The sequence below is a fragment of the Peromyscus leucopus genome, chromosome 13 (genome assembly GCF_004664715.2).
Source record: "Peromyscus leucopus breed LL Stock chromosome 13, UCI_PerLeu_2.1, whole genome shotgun sequence".
In the NCBI taxonomy this organism is placed as follows: Eukaryota; Metazoa; Chordata; class Mammalia; order Rodentia; family Cricetidae; genus Peromyscus; species Peromyscus leucopus.
The window spans coordinates 51,827,628-51,854,112 of NC_051074.1; the positions used below are offsets into that span (position 1 = coordinate 51,827,628).

The 26,485-nt window shown below is 43.8% G+C and overlaps 1 protein-coding gene across 1 annotated transcript in view; it reads right to left on the bottom strand.

The window, feature by feature from the left end:
* LOC114682486 (cytochrome P450 20A1) overlaps positions 1-26,485 on the bottom strand; it is a 55,540-nt gene that overhangs the window by 12,183 nt on the left and 16,872 nt on the right. The window contains 7 exon segments of the mRNA XM_028856367.2: positions 181-235; positions 1,491-1,606; positions 6,322-6,400; positions 10,608-10,688; positions 10,690-10,776; positions 24,827-24,963; positions 26,393-26,485. Of these exon segments, the coding sequence (XP_028712200.1) occupies positions 181-235; positions 1,491-1,606; positions 6,322-6,400; positions 10,608-10,688; positions 10,690-10,776; positions 24,827-24,963; positions 26,393-26,485 (648 nt within the window).

Sequence of the window (26,485 nt, forward strand, 5' to 3'; positions counted from 1 at the left end):
TCGAAGGTGAAATTGAACACACGTGCGTGGGGGAGGCACCCACGGGAAGCGAGCTTTTTAAACCAGAATCCAATAGCGAGGAAGGGACACGACAGAGGGCCCCTGCAGTGCTTCCCTCTAGAACAGCTTCACCTGTGCGTATTCTGTAATCATCTCAGAGAGAAATCAACCCATACTTACACTTTGCAGTTATTATGCAACCGGCCAGAGAAAATATCATACTGTCTTCTAGGATCTGCAAGACAAAACTAAATTTAGAAAGTATGAAATATAAGGTGGTCTTTACTAGATCCTACTAAAATAATCTAGAGTATAAAATTAGGTTCAGGAAAAAGTGGGGGGAAATACATCTTTATTAGGTCTTCACCAAAGACAAAATCCGTGTAATGTGAGAACCAATCTAAATAATAGGCAGCTGGCCGGAGAGGTGTCCGAGCAGTTAAGAGCATTCACTGTTATTGCAGAGGACTTAGGTTTGGTTTCCAGCAAGCACAATGGGAGGCTCCCAACACCTGTAACTCTAGTATCAGAGGTCTAACGCCCTCTTCTGGCCTCTGAGGGTTCCTGCACACACACGGTGTATATAATCTCACACAGCTCACACATTTACATGTTAAAGAACAAATAACAATCTCTAAAGACTGGACTGCCCATTTTCTTACTTGTGTTAATTTTACCTTTCATTTTTCTCATTTTTAATTATTTTTATCCTTTGGTAATCAGACTATACAAGCGTTGTGGTTCCTCAAACCCCTACCCTCTCCTATCCACCTGTCACGGGTGGATCCTACCTTGCACTGTCTTTTGTTTTTCAAGACAGGGTCTCACTATGCAGGCTGGCCTAGAACTCAGAAACTGGCCTGCCTCTGCCTCCTGAGTGCTGGGACTAAAGGTGTGTGCCCCCACTCCTGGTTGCACAGACTTTTTGATGCAGCATTTATTTCTTAGTAATCTTACTGGCTCACCACAGGCAAACCATTTCAGTCCTATTTTCATGGCATGGTCTGGTGCAACAATATTGTCTTGGGCATGGGGAAGAAGTGCCTGCTACTGTCCTCAGAACCTGATCAATTTCTGCACAAACTCACATCCAGAAACTTCGTTCTGCCTATGAGAGATTGTATATGCCATGCCGGGACTCCTATAATGAAGTGGGCAAGGATGTCACTGCTGACCCTTGCCCGGCAACACCATAAACACAGCATTATGATGGTAACAAACAAGCACTGAACCGGGCCATGTGGGCAGGAAGGCTGAGTCCATCAAGGCTCACACACACTCCTCCTCTATTAATTTAATAGATCATTTGGGCTTGATGTTTGCTTATCCTAATTTTAAATGCTCTACAGCGTTTCGGAGGGTGAACTAGTGGGATGTTGACTACTCACGACATGACAAAAGAGACACACAACTTCTTGGAGGCCATTTGGACTGAATTTTGCGCTCTACGCATATGTGACCTTCTCATAAACGCCTAACACTTTTATCACCTGCTGCTCATTAAGGTTCCCTTGGATTAAGGAGTCGATGAAGATATGCTGACTGAAGTTTCTTCCTTTTCGTTCCTTTATGATTTTCTTTAGAGTAGATTCCAACTGCATGAGGGCTTAAAGAAGAAAATTTGAAAGAAATTAATTAAGTATATAAGTATTTGTGGAGATTAAACTTCCTAAAAATAATTCTGTTCAGGCTGGGCAGTGGTGGCGCACACCTTTAATCCCAGCACTTGGGAGGCAGAGACAGGCGGATCTCTGAGTTTGAGGACAGCCTGGTCTACAGAGTAAGTCCCAAGACAGCCAGGGCTACATAGAAATACCCCGTCTCAAACAAACAAACAAACAAACAAACAAACAAAAACCCCTGTGTTCATATTACCATGTGAGGAACAAAACCTTTGAAGTCAGTAACCAATAAGTTTAAAAGCAAATCTGTATTTAAATTCATACACATTTTGTCTTCCTTTGTTATATTTCAGATACATACTAAAAAGTTCATAAAATACCTACATGCAATTCAAGAAGTAACTGAGTCTAAAGAAACATTTAAATTGTTACCACCCAGGTGAAAATGTAAAACAGTTTTTTTTTTTTTTTTTTTTTTTTTTTTTCGAGACAGGGTTTCTCTGTGTGGCTTTGCGCCTTTCCTGGAGCTCACTTGGTAGCCCAGGCTGGCCTCGAACTCACAGAGACCCGCCTGGCTCTGCCTCCCGAGTGCTGGGATTAAAGGCGTGCGCCACCACCGCCCGGTGTAAAACAGTTTTAACACCACACAGGCCTCTAAACACTGGAGTTTCTCTGTTAATATTAACCCTTCCTTCTCAATTCTGCCTTGTGAGTCCACTGCTGCTCTCAAATCAAGTCTCACTCACTGAGAAAGAGAAACAGACAGGAAATAATCAGAAAGGTCAATTCTGAAACCTAAAAGACACAAGTAACTAACTGGTAACCGATGGCCACTAAAACTGTCCCAAGATTTGCTTCCTCCCTCATCCTCGCTGACCGGCTCTATCACTGGCGACATCAGACCTCACTCCGGAAGTGCTGGCCCCCATGGCTCCCGGGAGGACAGTCCAGGAGCTCACACTCCTCCTCTCTCTGCTGTCCATCTCATCTTTTAACTCCTTTCAGAGTTAAAGTTTTAGTAATGGAATGTCTAAGCGCTGGGCTATTGTTTATTTCTCTTTTCTTCTTTCTTCTTTCTTTTTTTTTTTGGTTTGTCTGTTTGGAGATGGGGTCTCACTATTTGGCCCAGGCTGGCCTGGAACTCACTATGGAAGAGCCTTGTTTTGGACCTCCCTTTTAATCTATATTTGCTACCTTGGTGAACTCTGGTCTGGAGATTTTAAAACTATGTAACAAATACTTGCAAAATTTTACTTCTAGTCAGGACCTCTTTCCTCCAAACTCCAGACTCATAAATTTAACTGCAACCTTGACATCTCCACTGATGAGGTACCTGAAGCATATTACATGTTCCAAAACTGTGTCTTCCCAAGCTTCCCCATGGTGTTTACTAAGAATCTTATTTTAGTTACTCTGGCCCAACAGCCTGCCGCCTTCTCTCTCGCTCCATATTTAACGCATTAGTCAGTGTTGATGATTCTGTCTTCAGAGCACAGAATTTTCTGTTGCTCTCTTGTCTCTGCCCCTCCTTACCTGCGGGCCAGCACCTGGTCCAAGCCTGGTCTCTCGTCTGCTTCATTGCAAGAGCGCCTGAATTACTCCCTCTGCCTCCGACCTGACATTCTCATCTATCAGTAGAAGCCAAGATCTTAAAAAAATACATAACTCAGAGCATAACAGCTCAGAACCATCTACTGGCTTCCTATCTCAAAGAAGCAACCTAGACATATGCTTACATATACATATATGTATACATAAACATACACGTATACATAGCTCTAAGCCATACAAATGCTGTCCAGTCTTCCTGACCTCCAGATCTCCATCTCTCACCTTATAATGTGCATCACGGTAGCCATACTAGCTTCAAATACGCTGGGAACAGTTGGACCTCTAAGACTCCGAGTCACAGTCTCTCTGCCAGACTTCCCTCGGACATCCAGGTTACCCAATGGTCTGCAGGGCTGGTTTCTCCATCTCATTGATGTTGATAAACAATCTCAGCTGATGCCCCCGTCACAATAATTAAAACTGTAGCCTCTCCGCCCACCCCACACTCTCCTGCCTCCTTCCCACTTTCAACCACAGCCATTTTCACACTCTATAAATTTACTAATTTAGATCATTTCTAATTTCTTCCAGCTAGAATGAGGCACAGGGAGTCTTCTTATGCATTAGCATCTCTCAGAACTGAACAACAGGACAGTATAAATCCTGACCAAGTAGTGATGACTTGAAAAACTGACCCCACGTTGAGGATGGAATGGAGGGTTTTCTGGTAGTGTGCAGAAGTAATTCCCACACTGCAATCACCGGGGAGGCGTTTCTAAAGATAGTAAAATACAAGTCACACCTCATAGCAATTGAATCTAAGTGTCTGGGGGTAAAAACCAGGCTTCGATATTAAAACAAAACAACACAAAACTGGTGTAAAGAAGCTTGGGAATTATCGTGACCATTTCTGAAATGTAGTTTTTACAAAGGGGAATTAATCTAAATGCATCCATCAAATGAGGAGAATGGCCATGAGTACTCTCACTGGAAGTGTATCAAATTGGCTTTTAAAAAACCATGCTGGGTGTGTCAGGAGCATCCCTAAAACAGTCAGTATGAGCACATGATGCTTTGTGGCCTGTGCACAGAGGAAGAACCAGCACACAGCAGGTCGTAATTAAATACCTAAGAGAAGCCTATGAAGAATACCATTACATATGGAAAATAATCGGTTGCTCTCACGAAGTCTTGTTTTCCTCTTTAGGGAGGTGGGTTTCTAACTCCTGGATCCAAATGGATGATCCTCCTGCCTCAGCATACCAAGTAGCTGGGACCACACCATAAGTGTACGACTGTGCAGGATCTGTGTTCTAATTACCCTGCCTGGTTCCAAGAAAAGAAACTGAAGCAGGATCAGAGTAAACCTATTAACACATTGCTGGCGTGAGCGTGGGACGGCTCAGTGAAGTGTCTGCTGCCCAAGCGTGAGGACCTAGATTTATACCCCCATCCCTCACGTAAGGAAGAAAAAGAGAGAAACAGACCTTGGGGCTTGCTGGCCAGCTAGTCTTTCCTAGTCAGTGAGCTCTAAGTTTAGCTAGAGACTTGTCTCAAAACTTAAGGTCAAGAGTGACAGAGGACGGAATCAGACATCGAGCTCTAGTCTACAGGGGCATGTGCGCGGTCAGGTCTGCCCACCGATCCATTTTGATGGCTTGGCACCTTATTTTTTGAGATAAGGTCTTTCACTGGACCTAGAGGTTGGCATTTCAGCTAGGCTGGCTGACCAGCAAGCCCTTGGATCCACCTGTCCCTTCCTCTGATGTCCCCTCAAGTGCTGGAGCTACAGGTGTGTGCCACCCACCGAGATTCTGTACAGGTGCTGGGAATCTGAACTCAAGTCCTTGGGCTAGAGCAGCCAGTGATGACCAACGGAGCCATCCCCAGCCCTACAAGATAAAGAAACAACACACACACACACACACACACACACACACACACACACACACAAAAAACAAAAAAACCCAAAGAAACAAAAAACAAAAACAAAAAAGCAAGCTCATTCATATAAAATTTTTTTTAAATGTTAGAGAATTCTAAAATTTTGATACATTTTCACAGACGTCTGTAGAATAATCATTTTGACATTATTTCCTTAGCAGTTCCTGGAATACTAGACATTTAGTTTGGTTTTGGTTTTCTATTTATAGAACAGTACGCCAATAATAAGGGTTAGAGATACAGCTCGGTGGCAGACCATGTGCCCAGCATCCTCAGCATCACATACACACACGTAAAAGTCTCCACGTGGGCTAGAGGTGGCTCAGTGGGTAAGAGCACCAGCTGCTCTCCCAGAGGACCCGAGTTTGATTCCCCGCACAGACATGGAGGTTCATAACTGTCTGTAATTACAGTTGCAGAGGATGTGACACCCTCCTCTGGCCTCTATGGGGACCAGTCATTCAAATGATACAGAAATGTACCTAAAACACTCATACACATCAAATAAAATAAAGTTTAAAAAACTACACAAATATTTTCTTGTTTTAAAAGAATTCCACCCATGTAGTGGGTAGCCATTCCAGCTTTGATCTGGAAGTTCCAACCCCCATTGAGGCTTCGGTAATGGTCACGCCTATAAGACGGGGCTGAGAGAGGACCCTGAAGACCCGAGATCCGGATGCTATGGCTCTCTTGGTTCCTGGACCCTGGATGCTGGAGGTAGACCGAGCAGAGTTCTCCAGAGAACACCGCTGGACTGTGCCACACCTTTCCCAGACCCTGTAACCTATCCCTTCACTTGTAAGTTACCCCACAAAATAAATCTCCCTTTTAACTACGTGGAGTGGCCTTAATAATTTCACCAATAGTGTGTATTATTCATAATAGTAAACTTTCTGGTGTCCCCTTATGCTTTCTACAATCACGGACTGAGTGCTCACTGTACAGTGAGTGTCAGCTTCTACTTACTGCTCTTTCATTGAAGAAAAACGATCACTGAATGAAATGTAGAAGGAAAAAGCATAGAGAAAAATATAAATGACCAATAATCTCACTATTCAAAGATCAAACTACTAAAATCCTGGCATGTGTCTTTGAAACCTTATTAAAATCTGAGGGTGCGAGCCGGGATCTGGACCAGCAGCGGGTACCTTGCCTGCCATGCACTACCCAAAACTGGTTCGTTGAGAGTGGCTAAACTTACCATCCTGATACTGTTTCTTCCGAGTGGTATTTTTATCAAGTGACCCATCCAGAAAGCCTTTTCCAATCTCAGACCAAACCTAAAAACAGAAAACCATGTGAGTACTACATAGTGTACAGATCTCCCACATGATGCTGAGGGACCAAACTGTTGAATACTGAGGACCTTCCTTGACAGCAGATCCTTGTCAGGGTGTCTGATCATGTGATCCACAGCTCCTGAGAACAGGGCTCAGATATATTTTTAATGATTTTAATCAAAGCACTTTCAAACTAATTTCAGCTGGCATAAGAAAAGTTTCTTTTCTTTCTTTTCTTCCTTCCTTCTTTCCTTCCTTTCTCTCCTTCCTTCCTTCCTTTCTTTTTGCTTTGTTTTGTTTTTGAGAGTGTTTCTCCGTGTAGACCTGGTTGTCCTGAAACTCGCTCTGTAGAGCAGTCTGGCCACGAACTCACAGTGATCTGCCTCCTTTTCCCTCCCGAGTGCTGGGATTAAAGGCATGCACCACCACCACTGCCTGCCTCAGATTTTTTATTATATTTATGCAATCCCCTCAGACATGAGGGGATTAAATAAATCATAGGTAATTAACATTTTATTTTATTTTATTTTATTTTTATTTTGGTTTTTTGAGACAGGGTTTCTCTGTGTAGCTTTGCGCCTTTCCTGGAGCTCACTTGGTAGCCCAGGCTGGCCTCGAACTCACAGAGATCCGCCTGGCTCTGCCTCCTGAGTGCTGGGATTAAAGGCGTGCACCACCACTGCCCGGCGGTAATTAACATTTTTTATTTTACTTAAGATATTGATAAACATGGATGAAACCAAGGAAATGTTAACATTTAGTCTAAGGTTTGAAGACAATAAGCAGAAAAATAGCTCCTAGTCTTTCAAAACTGGGTCACTAGACAAACAAATCCTTTTTTTTTTTTTAAATTATACACTCTTATATTAAGCAACATGTCTGCTCTTTCTAGGACCCTTCACTCTGCCTTTATTTATTTATTTACAAGGTGCTTTGTCTGCCCTTTAGAGATGGTTGGGAGCCACCATGTGGTTGCTGGGAATTGAACTCAGGACCTCTGGAAGAACAGCCAGTGCTCTTAACCACTGAACCATCTCTCCAGCCCCGACAAACAAATCTTTAACTTAGTAACAATTCAAAACCTCTGGGGAAAAAAAAAAGAAAAAAGACACACTAGTGAATGGGTAGATATTTAAAAAATAATAGAGTATAATCAAGTGTTTCTAACACTCATCTTAAAATTATTGCAAGTCAAGCAAGCCAAGAATGGTGGCGCACGCCTGTAATCCCAGCACTCAGGAGGCAGAGGAGAATTCTGACTTCGAGGCCAGCCTAGGTCACATACAGAGTTCCACAACAGCCAGGACTACACAGAGAGACCCTGTCTCAAAGAACAAAAACCCACAAAAGTTATTAATGTATACATTTCAGAGTGTACTGTGGAATACTAGTTGAAGATGTGTTACATTTGTTTGTGTTGTGGAACATTTGTTTAATGATGCAAAGATGTCTTGCATTCTTTTATGTTGCATTCATTTAACTCTGTGAAGCTGTGTTACTTTGCCTGTCTAAAACACCTGATTGGTCTAATAAAGAGCTGAACAGCCAATAGCAAGGCAGGAGAGGGATAGGTGGGGCTGGCAGGCAGAGAGAATAAATAGGAGAAGAAAAAGAGAAGAGGGGGAGCCAGATAAGGAGAAGGAGAGGAGGATGCCGGGGGCCAGCCGGCCAGCCAGCCACACAGCCACACAGCCACACAGCCACACAGCCACACAGCCACACAGTCACACAGCCACACAGTAGACACAGAATAAAAAGGAAAGAAAAGATACACAGAAATAGAGAAAGGTAAAAGCCCTGAGGCAAAAGGTAGATGGAATAATTTAAGAAAAGCTGGCAAGAAACAAGCCAAGCTAAGGCCAGGCATTCATAAGAAAGAATAAGTCCCCGTGTACTTATTTAAGAGTTGGGTGGCAGGCCCCCAAAGAGTAAAGAGTTAAAAAAAAAAAAAAAAACAACTACAAGAGTGTTTGGATGTAAAAGTGGAGATGGCTCAGTTAATAAACCACTTGCCTTATAAATATGAGGAGCTGAGCCTGATTCCTAGCACCCACATAAAAAAGTGGAGGACAGGAGAAAAGGCCCAGTGGTTACAAGTGCTCGCCACAGAATCACGAGGACCAGAGTCTGGAACCCAGCACCTGCGTAGCAAGCAAAATTCTTGTAACTCCAACACCCTCTTCTAGGCTCCACAAACGTGCAAACACTAATGGTACAAATAACTAAAACAACAAGTAAATAAAATAAATATTTTTAAGTGGGTGGACTGGCTAGTTTTATGTCAACTTGACACAAGATAGAGTCATCAGAGAGGAGGGAACCTCGACTGAGGAAATTCCTCCATAAGACCCAGCTGTAGGGCATTTTATTATTAGTCGTGATCAATGTGGGAGGGCCCAGCCCATCATGATGATGCTGTCCCTGGGTAGGTGTCCTGGGTTCTATAAGAAAGCAGTGTGGCCGGGCAGTGGAGGCACACGCCTTTGATCCCAGCACTTGGGAGGCAGAGGTAGGCGGATCTCTGTGAGTTCAAGGCCAGCCTGGTCTACAAAGCGAGTTCCAGGACAGGTGCAAAGCTACACAGAGAAACCCTGTCTCAAAAAAAAAAAAAAAAAAAAAAAAGAAAGAAAGAGAAGAAAAAGAAAAAAGAAAGCAGTGTGAACAAGTCATAAGGAACAAGCCAGCGAGCAGTGCTCCTCTATATCCTCTGCGTCAGCTCCTGCCTCCAGGTTCCTGCCCTGATTGAGTTCCTGTCCTGACTTCCCTCAGCGATGGACAGTGATGTGGAAGTGGCCTAATAATCCCTTTCCTCCCCATTGCTTTCGGTCACAGTGTTTCATCGCAGCGATAGTGACCCTGACTAAGACAGTGGACTTGGGGATGTTCGATCGTAATCGCAGCAGGCGATGTAGACACAGGGGGATCCCTTGCTGGGCAGACTGGTAAGCTCCAGAAGAATGAAAAGACCTCATCTCAAAGGAGGTGAGTGACAATCCTAAGGATGACATCTGAAGTGGTCCTCTGGCCTCCCCACACACCTGCACACACATACACACACACATGCAATATTAAATAGTGACAGGGTAGTAACCTCCAGTTCTTGGTGATTTTTGTTTAGAACACATTGCTTTAACTATTAAACTGGGCATGGTGGCACACACCTTTAATCCCAGCACTCAGGAGGCAGAGGCAGGCAGATATCTGTGAGTTCGAGGCCAGCCTGGTCTACAGAGCGAGATCCAGGACAGCCAGGGCTACACAGAGAAAACCTGTCTAGGAAAACCAAAAAAAAAAAAAAAAAGAAAAAAGAAAAGAAAAAACTATTTATGGACTTAAATAATTTAAGGAATAATTGCTCAAATATGAGAAGTGGTAGAATTCATGACCTAAATATGATTTCAAAAAATAAGTTAACCAACTCAGAACTCCACATGAGTGTAGGAAAGCCTGAGTTCCTCAGTCAGACTGTATTGGCCCTGCTGCTCATCATGTTCAGCTCACCAGCGTCTCCATGTGCCACTGATTGTGAACTTCTTTCTCTGCAGGGCAAAATCTAGTCGATTAAATGTAGCTTTTCTCTTTGTTCTAGAATTCAATAGTACTTCTATAACATACTGATTAAATACTAGATTTTTTTTTATTTAATCATACACTTTTTTACATTTCAAAATGTGTTCACCTAAAAAGAAAATAGTCCTTCACCCAATACAAAAAAGACCAGACATCTCACCTTCCTCTGTTCTTTTTAGGTCCAAACAAAGACGCTTACGTCTCCTTGATGGGCACACAGCGGGGCAGACGGCTCAGTTGGTAAGATGCCCGCTATGCAAGCATGGGAACTAGAGTTCTGGATCTACTAAAACACCAGGCATGGTGACACATGCCTACAACCCCATGCTGAAGGTATCATGATGATGAGATCCCTGAAGCTCCCTGAAGATCCCTGACCAGTCACCGTAGCTGATCGCTGAGCTCAGGGCTCAGGGAGCGATATCAAAATATCTCAAAAATAAGATGGGACAGAGAAAAGGAAGACACCAAGTACTAATCTTGGGTCATTACATACATGGGCATATGTGTACAAACAGCCATACAAACATCACACACACACACACACACACACACACACACACACACACATCTTCTTGAGAGGTAAAGTCAATGCAGCCTGATAAAAGAATCATTTTAAATGTTGCCCTTGACTCACTGTGCCATGCATCTTTTGGAAGTGGATGACTTCCTGTTCATCTTCAAACGTGCTACCCAGGACCATGCGTGTGACAGACTTCGAGGCAAAAGCCAAGCATGTGCTGGCTCAGGGGCACGTGCTGGGTCTCTGGGTAAGACAGCCATTTATCTAAGAACTCTTCTGAAAGCTGAAAAGAACAGAAAGAAAACACTTTACTTTTTCTCTCTCTAAATCTGAAGGGGGACTCAGGAAGATGGCACATGTCATATACACAACTGTGTAACCAATTCATTCAGGTATTTCAGTCTGTGTCTCAACCTGTGACTACATCTTCAGTAGTTTGGCGTTAATGTCAATAAAAGGACTAATTTCTAAAATAAGACAGAATGGCCACGGCAACAAACACAGAAAATATAAACTAAAAACTCAAGATGGGAAAAGTCTTAAACCTAACGGACATTAAGCAGAACAAAACAGTGATGCCTGATTTCAAACAGCAGAGATTTGGGGAGGTGCCCGTGACTCCACCAGGCATGGGTATGTCAAAGTGTTAAACACTGCTCTAAAGAGGAACCTCTCAGAGCCTCGGGTCATCTTTTGTCTCACCATGCATTTATCAACTCCCCCGTGAAATAAAAACAGTATTGCTAACAGACTACAAGCGTTAGAGCAAAGACACCAACAAAACCCCACACACCTTGATTTTACCTTCGGTTGTGACTCTGCAGAGCAATGTCACGTCCAGCCATTTATCTGACCTATAGGTCAGATGCTCCACAGTGAAGTTGGGACAACACCTCCTACCCTGCATGGCTGTGAGAGATAATTAGACCCCATCACATGGAACAGTACAGACTTCTGAACCGGTATATGCAAAGCCCGTAATGGGACACACAGAAGAGCTCGGCCTCTTTCTGTTACCTCTACTGAATTCTATTAAAGTTTCAATTCAGGTTAAAGAATTACAATTAAGTTTTGTGAGCAAGAGAATAAATATTCAAAATAAAAAGATTTAGCATTTCTTAGGAACAGACCTCCTTAAAGGGAAACATTTGGAATATAAACTTATCTTTGGGAAAAGAGGGAGTCCTTAGAAATTCCGAAGTGTCAAGACTAATCAATTGGGCCAGCTGACATTTCTTACAAGAACTTTGATTCAATACTATGCAGCTTCCAAATGACTTTCAGGCTGACGGTGTAGCTGGGTGGTCGGTCACATGCCCAGCATGCACCAGGTCCTGGGTTCAATCCCCAGCACCACACAACAGACAGATAACAGAAACATGAATTCCATGCCCTCAGCAAAACGATCCACAGATAGCAGTCTCTCTCTGCCTCAGGATTTAGCTGCCCTAGAAGTGTCCAGTGGAGAGTGCTAGAAATCATTTCCAAGTTTTACACTACAGGCTGTGTGGAGAAGTGTGACGAAATCTCACGCAGTCCTGCTCTGCCCTGTCCAGGGTGTGAGTCTGACAAGCAGGACCCTGGAGCGGTCTGACCCAAACCCGGCTCCCCTGACAGGCTGACGAAAGCAGAGCCTGAATGGGGGTGCTACAGGGTTTCGGGGAATTGATGAGGAGTCCAGAACACAGGCTCCCAGGAGGGGGTTACTTACTGAACCAGGGTGTCTACTGTGTGCAGGCCCACAGGTAGACCACATGCTCGGGAAGGCCCCAGAAGACCCTCAGCTTTCACATCTGGCAAGCATCAACATCTGTACAAGCAGGAAGTGGAAGCAAAGGTTGGACATAAAGAGCCTGGGTAAGCGTTAAAGAGGACTCCCAGCACAGCGCCAGTCTAGGACCACTGAGAGCTTTTTTCTCTTTCCTCCCTCTCTCCCTCTCCCTCTCTCTCTCTCTCCCTCTCTCCCTCTCTCCCTCTCTCTCTACCGCCACCCCTCTCTCTCTCATCCCTGCCTGGCCTTTCCTCCTTTTCTTATTGGCAGCGTCTTGGTGGGTGAATCTTGTCAACACACTCGCTGGGCACTAAGCTATGGGAACAGATGCTTCACAGCCACATGTGACCAAAACCAGACTCCACAAAGAGAGTTTAGAAAACACACTAAATGAGCGACCACTCATCATCACACAGGCGGCAGCAGACGCAAACTCCCAGGCAGGCGGAGAACCTGATATCAAGAGCTGCCTCTTATGTATGTGAAGTGTGCAGTTTTAAATTCGAAAAATCGAGGCACGCAAACAAAGAGGAAAGTCTGGTGATCCACGGGGAATGGAGACCTGAGGAAACTGTCTATGAAGGCGCTCAGGCAGCAGACTGAAGAACATCCCTTTGGCTCTTTCCCATGCTTGTCTTGTCCCATTCCGATTTGATAGCTTTTGGTTTATCTTATTCTGTTTTATTTTATTATTAACCCTTCGAAGCCTGTTTGTTTTCTAATGAGACAGAAAGGGAGTGGATCCAGACAGGAGGAGAGATGGGAAAGAACTGGGAGGACAAGAGGGAGGGGAAACCATAACCAGGACATACTAAGTGAGAAAAAATTGTCAATAAAATAAAATAAAATATATATTAAAAAAAAATATATGATTTTTCAATAAAAGGAAAAAATCATATATATATATATATATATATATATATATATATATATATAAAACATGAAAAAATAGACTTTTATATCAATTAGCTTAAATTATAGGCAAAGAACAAAAGGAAACTAGGCTAATGAAGTCTCCACAAATAATGGCCATCAATTGAAAGACACGCTTTAAAGGGCCCTGCTTAAGAGTTCAGAACAGAAAAGCCCAGGGTTAAGAATAAAACTCCACCAGACGGCTCAGCAGTGGGCTGAAGCCATCAATGAATTCAGTGGACAATAAAGAAGGCGGTGCGTTTAGGCCCGCATAAGTCAGACACTCAAGGGCAGACACAAATCAAGGGAAAAGGCAAGCAGGAAAAACAGCCCCACAAGCGTGGCGGACAGAGTCTCGACAGAAAGGTCCAGGAGAGTTCAATGGGATTGTCTTTTAAACAGCTAAACGGGTGCGTAAGAAAACTAGACCTTAGCTATATCCACACAGTATAGAAGGATCCACTGAAAAAGGACAGACTAAACAAAAGAGAAAGACATACAGTCTGTAGAGAGGGAGAAGGGTGGAGATTGTTGTTGTTGTTGCTGTTTTTGTTTTTTGAGACAGGATTTCTCTGTGTAGCTTTGCGCCTTTCCTGGAACTCACTTGGTAGTCCAGGCTGGCCTCGAACTCACAAAGATCTGCCTGGCTCTGCCTCCCGAGTGCTGGGATTAAAGGCGTGCACCACCACTGCCTGGCAGGGGCTGAGATTTTAGTAGACGCCAACTATGAAAGAGAAATATCAGAAAGTAACACTTCACGGGGAGTTGAAAACATTTGCTCTTCCAAAGCAAACAGTTAGAAAAGAACTTCGCAGAACATGGACGTCCCAAGGGGACTGACTGGCACACACAGTATTTTTAGACTCTTGGACCGGGGGTGGGGGGATGGTACACGCCTTTAATCCCAGCACTCAGAAGGGCAGAGGCAGGGGGATCTTTGTGAGTTTCAGGACAGCCAGGGCTACACAGAAGAATCCTGTCTCAAAAAAATAACCCCCCCCAAAAAAAAAAACCATTTCACCAAAGGCATACATATGGGTGGCAAATAAGCACACTAAAAGACCTCATCGGGGAGTTGGCTCACAACCAGCCATAACTCCTGTTCCAGGAGACATCATGCTCTCTTCTGACCTTCCAGGACACCAAACATGCACACAGTGCCCAGACATACATGCAAACTAAACATTCACAAATCAATCTAAAAAAAAGATCTCATCGATAACTCAGAAGTTTTAGAAAGAAGAGAAAATAATGTCACCTCCTTTGGAATAACTTCCTCTTGAAATGGTGTGTGTACGTATGAATTTGTAAAATTTATTCTTTGTTCAAAAAGTTATGTATGTCCCATCTTCAGAGAATATACACTTTTAAGTGAAGAGAGAAAATTTTGCTGACAGTATATTTAAGACCAGAGAAACTTTTTAAATAAAAATAAAAAATTCAGAAGTTATTTCATAAAGCCATATGGTATAGACATCTTTTTATAGTAGCATTTTTGAATTTTAGAGGGTGTTATTCTGGAAATGTGTAATAATCTGGAAAAATGCTTTTGGACAGTTATTTTTCCTAAAAGAGTCAAAACCATTTATTGGGCTAACGTAAGGCATTTTAATCTGTATAAATTTTGACTTCTGCCAAAAGAAAAGTTTTGTATTTTCTTTATATATGTGTTTATCTGGACTGCCAGTAAAACAAATGTGTATTCAAGACAAGCCAAAATAAAGCAGCACACTCTATAAACACACAGACAGAAGATGACTGGCCTCATTCATTATTAGAGAAATGCAAATTAAAACCACGTGAGACATACTACCTTCTCCTGGAATGGCTAAAAGCAGTATGTTGGGGAATATTATTTTATGTGTGTTACTTTTGTTTATGTTGCATTTCTTTAACTCTGTGAAGCTGTGTTACTGTGCCTGTGTAAAACACCTGATGGTCTAATAAGGAGCTGAACGGCCAATAGCAAGGCAGGAGAAAGGATAGGCGGGGCTGGCAGGCAGAGAGGATAAACAGAAGGAGAAATCTGGGAGGAGAGAAGAAGGAATAAGAGATGAAGGAGGAGGACTCCAGGGGCCTGCCACCCAGCCACCCAGCTAGACACGGAGTAAGAAACAAAGAAAGGTATACAGGAACAGAGAAAGATAAAAGTCCGGAGGCAAACAATAGATGGGATAATTTAAGTAAAATTGGCTAGCACCAAGCCAAGCTAAGGTCGGGCACTCATAATTAAGAATAAGCCTCCGTGTGTGATTTATTTGGGAGCTGGGTGGCGGGACCCTCAAAAGAGCAAAAACAACCAACAATAGCAGGCGAAGAAGAATGCCAGGCCTAACAGTCTGGAGGAGGAGTTGGGGGTACTTCCTCTTCGTTTTATGAGGCTACAAGAACCTTGATGCCAAAATCTGACAGAAGTATAACTAAGGAAAAAAAAAAAACATTTACATCATTCCCTCATGAAAATGGGTGTCAAAACTTTTCAACAAAACAAACACCAGCAAGTCAAACGTGGCAGTACACTAAGTAACAGTTTACCACTGGCAAAAACAGCAGTGTAGACGAGGAACACCGCCTTGTATCAGAGACCACAGAAGGAGAGAACTAAAGAGACGTAACTAGTAGCTGAATGAGAGCATCAGAAAACAGGCGGAGGATGCGCTGAATGGTAGAGAGCGCGGTGCTCGGGAGGAAAAGGAAAAGAATGAAAACAAGCGGTATGTGAGGGAAAAGTGACGCTCAGAAAATGCTGATAAAGTCGAAAGACCTCATACCAGTTATCCATTCACCCTTTCTGCCTGCTAAATATTCTTCCTCTGCTCTGCAGCATGATGTAAGGCTAACAGCGGAATTTACTAGAGAGAAATTTCCAGAAAGGAAGAGTCTTGCTTCCAGCCTCCTTTGCGCTGGCCCAGCAGGTTTCTGCAATGCCCGCAGCTGCCCAGTGCCACCCCCCTGGAGTGCACCAGCAAGCCCTGCACACCAGCTCTGCCTTAAAGGGCCGCAACTCCTGCAGCACCCCCCCACCCCCCCTCCCCCCGCTTCACAGAGTCCTGCAGCTGGACATCCTGTCTGCTAAGAAAGCTGTGCCTCGGGGAGACACCTTTCCATGCACAGCCCTGCCCGCCACCCTCCAGCACAGGGCAGTAGAGGACGGTTTTCAATAAGGCCCAGGGGACGTACTATCGGAGTGGATCACAGAATCTTCTTTGCCAATCACAGCCGTCAACACACTCGACAGGGCCTGGATGGCTCCAGGAAGAGCACCTCTGAGAACCCTCTCACACCCGGCTGACTGCTCCGTTATCCCACAGTCCTCGGAGTCTCTGTTCTGACCAGACACTCCTACTACTCCAGTCCATTATAATTTTGATATTAAGCTCTCTCTATTCAATTAATTGTTAAGCCTTGGCTCTCGGATTGGACTCACTGATAGAAGCTTCTAGAAAGGACAACCAAAAAAAAAAACCTGACAGAACAGTGATATGGCTCATCAGATAAAGGTGCTTGTCAACACAACTGAATTTGATCCCAGGAACTCACACAAGAGAGCTCCCTCATGTCATCCTCTCTTCTCTCTCTCTCTCTCTCTCTCTCTCTCTCTCTCTCTCTCTCTCTCTCTCTCAGACAGACAGACAGACACACAAAATTAAAACAAAAACTAAAGAGAAATGGGGGTGGTCACTGACTCACCTCACCAGGTAAAGGCACCTGCCACCAGGCCTGACAACCTAAGTTCGATCCTTGGGACCCACATGCTGGAAGGAGAGAACTGACTCCCAAAGTTGTCCTCTGACCTCCACACTCATGTGGTACACATGAACACCCCACAACTTAGGAATAAATCTAAAGACAGATCGTTTATGTGATTCTTATGAAGTACAGAAATTAAGGAGAAAAAAATAAAGATCAAAATAAAAAGAACAGTATTCTTCCGTATTCAAGGACTGAAGATTTCGTGTCACATGTTTTTACGTAATTCATGTGCAGATAACTTTAGATAAATCAAATGACCCACACATCGAGCTGATAAACGACGGATGTGACATACAGTGTAATGGAGAAATGAGCCTTTTCTATGGATTACACTGTGTTAACTGGACAACCACATGGAAATACTGAAGTCAATTTTTTTTTTTTCCCCATACAGGGTTTCTCTGTGTAACAGTCCTGGCTGTCCGGGAACTTACTTTGTAGACCAGGTTGGCCTCGAACTCACAGAGATCTGCCTGCCTCTGCCTCCCAAGTGCTGGGATCAAAGGCGTGTGCCACCACCACCGCCCAGCTTGAATTCAATCTAATCCCCCTTTGTTCCTAAGAATTCAATGAACTACATAACTTTGCTTCATATAAATTTCAATGAATACTCAGCAATGCACAGGTAATTAGTTAGTGTGATGTTTTAAATTATACAGAAATACAAGTGATTTTTGCTTGCTTGCCTGCCTCTGAGTGCTGGGATTAAAGGTGTGTGCTACCAATACCCAGGTCAGCAATATAAGTAATTAAAGAAAAGCTAAAATTATAGGTAACTTAAAATATAGAAATTACTGTTGCAGATTTATTTTATTGTATGTGTATGAGTGTCTTGCCTGCGTGTATGTATGTCCATTACATGTATGTCTGGTGCTCAAAAAGTTCTGGTCAGAAGAGGGGTATCAAGTCCCCTGGAACTGGAATTACAGATGGTTCTGAGCTACCATGGGATGCTGGGAACTGAACCCAGGTCCTCTGCAAGAGCAGCAGTATTCCTAACAACTGGGCCAACTCTCCAGCCCCAGAAATTATTTTTAATCACTCTACATTTGTCCCAGATAGAGATAACTGACATTTTTTTTTTTTTTTTTTTTTTTTTTTTTTTTTTTTTTTTGGTTTTTCGAGACAGGGTTTCTCTGTGTAGCTTTGCGCCTTTCCTGGAACTCACTTGGTAGCCCAGGCTGGCCTCGAACTCACAGAGATCCTCCTGGCTCTGCCTCCCGAGTGCTGGGATTAAAGGCGTGTGCCACCACCGCCCGGCGATAACTGACATTTTTATATATAACCTTTCATACACACACAATACACACACAAAATCATAAAAGGCCCAATATCTGATATCTAAAAGCAGCAGAAAAAAGTAGATGTCTCAGCTTGTATGAAGAGTAAATTCACTCTTCTTCATCATCATCATCATCACCATCATCAGGTCCTCAACAGACTGAATGATGGCCACCTTCACTATAAGCACTACCGTTATTCTGTCAGATCAAGGGTTAACAGCCTCTGGAAATATCTCACAGATGCGCCAGGAGCTAATGTTTCACCAGCTGTCTGGGCATCCTTTAGCTCAATTGAGTTCACACATAAAACCAACCATCACATGGTCTTCAAATGGAACTAATCCTTCTGACACTGTGAGCCTTGAAACCTGTGAATTCAGCCTGGTGAACGCATGCCCTTTTAATCTCAGTCCTCGGGAAGCAGAGGCAGGCTGATCTCTCCGATTTCAAGGCTAGCCTGGTCTGTATAGTGAGTTCCAGGCCAGCTAGGACTACACAGTGAGAGCCAGCCTCAAATGAAACAACCCTGGGAATTAGTGGTGCTTTATTATATCTGCCCTGGCAAGCTGACACACCATTTGAGGAGTAGGCTCTGGGCATCAAGCCCGTGGCCTGGGCACTCTAGGTACACACAAACATAGGTCTGAGCTACAGCCTCAGACCTATGCCATCTGCTCCCCAGGTCAATAAATAAACAAATACCTCTGCTACCTTTCTTAATGATTTCATTCTAATCTATTATATAGAGTTTAATCATTTATTTAGTTCATCTATTGCTGAACATTTAAGGCCCTTTCAATTTCTGCTATGATAAAGGGCTTAAAAGGTAATCTTCGAATACACCACTGAATGCATTTAGCTCTTACAAGATGTGAACTAGCCAGCCTTTAATCCCAGCACTCGGGAGGCAGAGGCAGGCGGATCTCTGTGAGTTTGAGGCCAGCCTGGTCTACAGAGTGAGTTCCAGGAAAGGCGCAAAGCTACACAGAGAAACCTTGTCTCGAAAAATCAAAAAACAAAACAAGATGTGAACTAGCTGGATTAAGAGGTAACGTTTTAAACTTCTCTGCTATGTTCCTCTGGAAGCCGTGTACCAACTTACGTTCCTCAGCAGTGTCATAATTCTGAGCCTCATGCCTTTAAAAGCACTGTGCACTAAAATTTCAAAACTTCTCGGTCTAAAAAAAAGCTAGCTGGATGTTGGTGGTGCATGGCTTTAATCCCAGCACTTGGGAGGAAGAGCCAGGCAGATCTCTGTGAGTTTGAGGCCAGCCTGGTCTACAGAGAAAGATCCAGGACAGGCACCAAAGCTACATGGAGAAACCCTGTCTCAAACAAACAAACAAACAAACAAAAACCCAAAAAACTCAACATTGCTTCATTTGACTTACACTGTTTTTCATTAGTGACCATTTATATCTTCCTCTGCATAACGCATGCTCATTCCTTTAACATTTTTCTACTGGGATTCATTTTTTCAAGTTGTAAAAGAGCTTTGTCACATGGCTAGTTTTGACATCAAACCCAGGGTGACCACACAGCTAAGAGACTAATGTTGAGCTCATAAACTACGTGTGGTGATATATTGTGCACCCCAATATATTGTGTACCCTAATAAACTTATCTGGATATCACAGGACAGCACCAGCCACTAGATAAAAATAGAGGCAAGACAGTGGTGGCACACACCATTAATCCCAGCACTTGAGATCTGATGCCTTTGATACCAAGTATCTGGGAAGCACACATGACTTTAATCCCAGCACTAGGAAGGAAGGAAGATGGCCGGGGACAGAAAGGCGTGAGTAAACAGGAAGTCTCACTCTAGAGGCTGAGGAGTTGGTAAGGTGAGGTTGGCTGTGGCTTGCTCTGCTTCTCTAATCTTTCGGCGTTCACCCCAATATTTGGCTCCAGGTTTTTTATTAATAAGACCTTTAAACAATTCATGTTATAATTATGTTATAGTTTAAATCACTTAAACAAAAGCTGGGCTGTGATCTGTTCATGCATGCCTTAATCCAGTGGTTCTCAACCTTCCTAAAGCTGTGACCCCTTAATACAGTTACTCACTCGTGGTGACCCCAATCATAAAATTATTTTTGTTGCTACTTTATAACCACCACAATTTTGCTACTGTTATGAATCAAAATGTAAATATCTGATATGTAGGATGGTCTTGGGCAACCCCGTGAAAGGGTCATGTGGCCCACCAAAGGGGTCGCGACCCACAGATTGAGAAAAGATGTCTTAATCCATCTGTTTTGTAGGTCTCTGCAAAATAACGCACATATTATAACTGACTCACACAGCACTTTTTCTGTTCTCTAGGCAAGCATAACCAGTGTACCTGCTAGAGCATATGAATCCCTTTTAGTGTGTGAATGCAGGCTGTCTCAGAGAATTCTAGTAAGCTTCGTTTGATAATTTCAGTATTATATGTTGACTTAGTACTAGATGTCCAAATATAAGACAGATGTTTTCTTTTCCTAAAAGACATCTTTTAAGTCTGTCTCAAAGTCTGTCATGTGTGATCAATGTACACTAACAAGAATGACAGTTATGATTGATTCCAGTGATCAAGTCACAGGAGACTGTCTGTCTATGCTGCAATATTCTATTACGAGTTATCCTCACATAAGTAAACCACATGTATATGATGTATAAACTATCAAAACTCAAGAGCATGTGCTATCAATTTTATCATGCATCCTCAAAGGATACAACTTAGAGACCCACAGATTATCCTCAAAATAATCAAAGTAAAATACTACGGTAATTTCAACTAACGTAATACGGCATGGCAGAAAAATTAACCTTAAACTATACCTGGAGGCAGGATTATAGTTTAACAGATAGGATTCAGAATTTGTTTATGTGTTTGTTGAAATAATCACAACCAAGCATGGTAGCACATGAGTTCGAAGCCAGCCTGGTCTACATAACAAGTTCAAAGACAGCCAGAGCTACATAGTGAAATCCTGTCTCAAAAAGAAAAAAGAAAGAAACACGCTCCCATTATATAGCCCAGACTGACCTCAAACCCCCAACCTTCCTGCCTCAGCCTCCCCAGTGCAAGGACCTGCATGCACCACCATGCCTCAGCCTCAGCAGATGACATTCTGGATCATACATGAACTGTTCAGAAAAAATACAAAATTTCTTTCAAAAATAAGCAATTATTTAATAATTGTGAAATTACGAATATCTTGTTTTGTTCGGTTTTGGTTTTTTTGTTTTTTTCCAGATACAGGGTCTCACTATATAGTCCTAGCTGTCCTGGATTTCCCTCTGTAGACCAGACTGGTGTAGACGAATTTCTAAACAGAAATACAGAGCCAAATACAGAGGTGAAAGCCATAGAGATCAGAGAAATAGACCACCAGCTAACCTTAGCTCACCACACTAACGTAGCTTCCCCAGAGAGCGAGCTTCTTCCTGTCTAACCTGCGCCTTTATTGCCTTGCTTTTCTGCCCTCTCATTGGCTCTTAGCCCAACTACCTCACTTCCTCGTCACTGCCTGTCTGTACAGACCTCCAGGTCTCTATGGTTGGTACCGGATTAAAGGCGTGTGTCCCCACACTTGGCTGTGTCCTTGAACACACAGAGACTCTGCTTATCACGTGATCGGATGAAGGGCGTGTGCTACCACCGCCTGACTTTTGTTTATGGCTAGCTACGTCCTCTGATCTCCAGGCAAACTTTATTAACATACAAATAAAATATCACCACATTTCAGCACAAATGAAATATCACCACAGACTGGCCTAGAACTCAGAGATTCACCTGCCTCTGCCTCCTGAGTGCTGGGATTAAAGGTGTGCACAACACCACCCAGCAGTTATTAATATTTCAAAGAAGTGACTTTTAATTCTTCCTTGCATTAGGACATGAATAGTCCTGAAGAGTATAATAAAATTATCCAAGCAAAATGACATGGGGGAGGACTAAGCTACGCAGAGGTGATGTGGCCTTGTGGACTAACACCAGCACTGCAAAGGTGGGGAGGGGAAGAGGAAGAAAATAAAAGCATTCCTTGAGAGGTAAGATCAAGAGAAAGAAAAGGTGCGGAGATGGAGAGGTTTGCTGAAGGCATGAGGAAGGCAGGGAACTGACGGACGGTCAGGGACTCAGCAAAGCGGGAAGCGAGAACATGCAACAAGCTGAGGGGTGGGGACGGCCAGCGACGGAGAGTAAGGACCAAGGTCAGGACCGGAAACTGTCCAGGCGCGCACACAGCTCAGCTAAGAGCCTTTAGGGACAAAATGGAAGGGTTTATGTTCAGGCTCCATATGAAATGTCCCCCCGGAGGTTCATGTGTAGTGCACTAACTCCTGAGACTGGATCAAGAAGAACTACATCCATTAATGGCTAATCCACCGATAAGTTAATATTCACGGGCCACTGAGTCAGAACGACCAGAGAAAGTTGGCTGGTGGAGTCCAGCCTCGGCTCAGGTTCAGGTCCTGAGACAGGGAAGGGGCGTCGGCACAAGGAAAACTTTCTGACCGCCAAGTGGATTGCACTCAAGTGGCCCTGAAATGAGCCATCTTTATTTATACTTCAACAGAGTTTTCCACCAGGCTCACACGAGCAGCTTTATTATTGGCTCCTATTTTTTACTTTTAAGAAATACACAGTAATCATTATAAAAGCCATTGTTCCCCTTTATGCTTCCCCAAATACATAACCCACCCCCTGCATAACCTTCTTCTAGACACAGAGCTCAGCATTTTTGCAGACTTAACTAAGTATCAAGCCGGACACATCCTGCTCTTGCAGCATTTAATGTCAGCGGGCAGCTACTTGTGGTTACAAAGTGAAAACGTAATAGACATGGGTACAATGCTTTAAGGATAACAATATTCAAGCCCAGACAATTCTTTCATGTCCACAAGATATGCTTCTCTATAGTTCTCTTTTCTACAAGAGGGTCCCACGTCTCAATCTCTTTCTAAAAGGCATCTTTTCCCATCCTACTATAGCATACTTCTTCCATGTATGGTAAAGATGAATCTCTCCATCCCATGTTTTACATTGCGTTTTTCCCACTGGAGCATACCAGATCCCACCATTGGCTCTACGTGCTTGGTGTCCAGGGAACTTACTCTCAACAGTGGGCACTATGTGTACTCCTGAGGCTTTTTCCTATTCTGTGTATGCATACCTTACTCACCCTTCCAGGACTGTGAGACACGGTTAATGTTCCGAGTGTTGTTTTCTCATATATACCTAACTGTCTCTATTGCGTCAGGAAAGTTCCCAGTATTGGGAGTTGTAGTTAGTAACTCCAAGATAGGAGATTTGAGATGCAACAGCCCCCTGTCGAAACTTAGGGGAAATATTCCAGAAAGAGCAGAATTTCCAGGGGAAATTATAGCTGCTGCATGTGTGACCGATAAAGTAAAACTAAAATCCACCCAAAGAATCAACAACATAACGAGAGAGGAAAGAGCCTGCAAGCTGCATGAATTCTGCAAATTCCTCTGCTGTCCCGTGGACTACTGGTCCTTGCCAAGTGAAAGTCCATTTCCACAGGCGCTTTGCCCCAAGGAAACCCGTTGGACAGCTAATCATATGCTGATCCGAGACTAGACAGCAGGACTGCTGACACTGGTCACTAGGAATGTGTCTGTGAAGGTGCGTCCGCCCCACCCCGACCTCTTCTCACCCTCTGCTCCCTGGCCTCCCTCACCACTTCCCACCATGCTGACTTGCCACAGGCGGATGAGCAGTGGAGCCAGCCACCACAGACAGAAGCCTCTAAAACCATGAACAAAACACACGCTGTCTCCCTTCGACTGTTTCCCGGGGGCTTTCCCACAGCAACCAAGACCGACTACTCTAGTATGGATAAGTGGGATCAGACTGAGACTTTGTGAATCACCTGTGCAACTTCCTGAAGATGCTGGGCTCCCATCCCACCCACTCGGCATATCCAAGCAGAGGCCCAGTAATCCGCATTTTCATGAGAGCTCCAACACTGACCTAGAGTGGCCAGGAGGATGGCTCAGCGGTTAGAGTAGGAGGATGGAGTTTGGAACCTCAGCGCCCACATCAGTGGTGGCACATCTTTAATCCCGGCACTCAGGAGGCAGAGGCAGGAAGAAAGCTGGCTAGTTAGACTAGCCAAGTCACCCAGTGCCCCCAGACATGCACACGTACCTAGAATTACAAATTATCATAATGCAATCTTGAAAAAGTCAGCTTAGAAAAACAGTTAACAGGAGAGTGGCAAACATATGGAATCCTGATGGTTTAGAGACACCCTGTAGACACCATCGTCTACACTGCAGACCAAACACTTACCACCTGGGACACCCTATAGATACCATCATCTACACCCTGTAAACACCATCGTCTACACCCTGTAATCATCGTCTACACCCTGTAGACACCGTCATCTATACCCTGTAGACACCTGTCGTCTACACCCTGTAGACACCGTCATCTATACCCTGTAGACACCGTCGTCTACACCCTGTAAACATCGTCTACACCCTGTAGACATCGTCAGTCTACACCCTGTAGACATCGTCTACACCCTGTAAACATCGTCTACACCCTGTAGACACTGCCCTCTCCACTGCAGACCAAACACTTACCCCCTTACCTTCAGCAGGAGAGGAAAGTTCCTCTGCAAAGCAGCCGTCACGGCATTCCCATACAGTTTCCTCCTCATGTGGCTTTCACTCCCACCGTCAGATTGATACCCTAGTAATGACTTCAACATGGTTTCAAATGGGTCCGCTGAAACAGACAGATTCAGTATTTCTATATGAAAATAATAATTCAGAAGGAAAAAATATTCAAGAAGGAAACAGAGGCCAGGGAGGTGAAGGGAGCCAGCAGAGAGCGTGGCAATCTCCCCACAACCCCCTTACCCGCCTTTTGTAAATCTCAACAGATCAAGGGTCAATGAAAACAGGCAAAATTGTCCTGATTCCATTGGACTTCACTAATGCCTACAGAAAATGTCTATGGACATGGCAACCTTTTCAAAAGATTCGTTTTCTTTTTTGGCCTGGATGTTCTGCCTGAATGTCTCTGCACCACATGCATGCAGAAGCCACAACTGGGCGCTTCGTTATCTAGAATGGGAGCTGTGGACAGTTGTGAGCCTCCATGTGGGTGCTGGGAACTGAACCTGGGGCCTCTGGGAGAGCAGCCAGTGCCTCTACAACCCTAAGACAGACAGACAGACAGACAGACACACACGCACACACACACACACACACACAGACACACACACACACACTTTAAAGCAAAACAGATAATTTTGTGTGTCATTTTCAAGTATTAATAAAATCAGCTAATCTCACATTCTCCTCTCTATTCCTTTGGAAGCGATATTATTTGAGTGTACACACACATTACTAAAAACAATTTAAACAACACAGAGAAACACAAAGAAAGTTAAATCCATCCTAAATCTCACCTGCTGTTAACAAGATCACCTGACCAGTGAGCCCCAGGAAATGCTACCTCCCCAGTTCCGGGAAGAAAAGGGCATGTCACCACACCTGGCTTCCTGTGTAGTCTCTGGGGATAGAGCACAAGTCTGCAGGCCTATGCACCAAACACCTGACCAACCAAATCCTCTCCCCAGCCCTGAAATATATTTTGATACAAAGAATAAGGCAAGGATTAATTTCCTTCTAAACAGCTGCTCAGTTTTCTCAGAAATATCTAGAGCGTTCCTCCTGTTATAAAAATGCTGTTTCTCCCGAGTCCCTGTTCATCTAGGAAGTATTATCATTCGGCTCCCTCAGCCTGTCACCGTCAGAGTCTTTGAATCAATCTCGTGTTCTATAGTGTACTATGGGACAGCACAGCTATTTCTCTCACAAATATCCCTTCGGCTTTTCCTAGCTGCTCATATACATTACCCCTTCCAGACGACTCTGGAACTATTTTCTCCGGTTCCCTCAAAAGAACCCTGAGCTAATTTACAATAGGATTGCATTGTGTGTATTTGTAAATGAAAGAAAAAAAAATGGTTTCTTACTATTGCATCTTATTAAATGAAATAACCCGACTTTAGTACACACACCTAACACACAGCACAGAGCATTCAATCAACATCGGCCCTTCTTCCCACCCAACAGCAATGCTTCCCTTAGGCACGCTTATTCTCCGAAGGCAAGGATCAGCCCAGGAGGAAGAAAGCGTAACTTACACGTCTTATTGGGGTTGAAATGCTGCTTGAGGACGTCAGCGGTGCCCAAGCTGACCACGAGACGCCTGCCGAACCAGAAGGAGGCCACAGGCC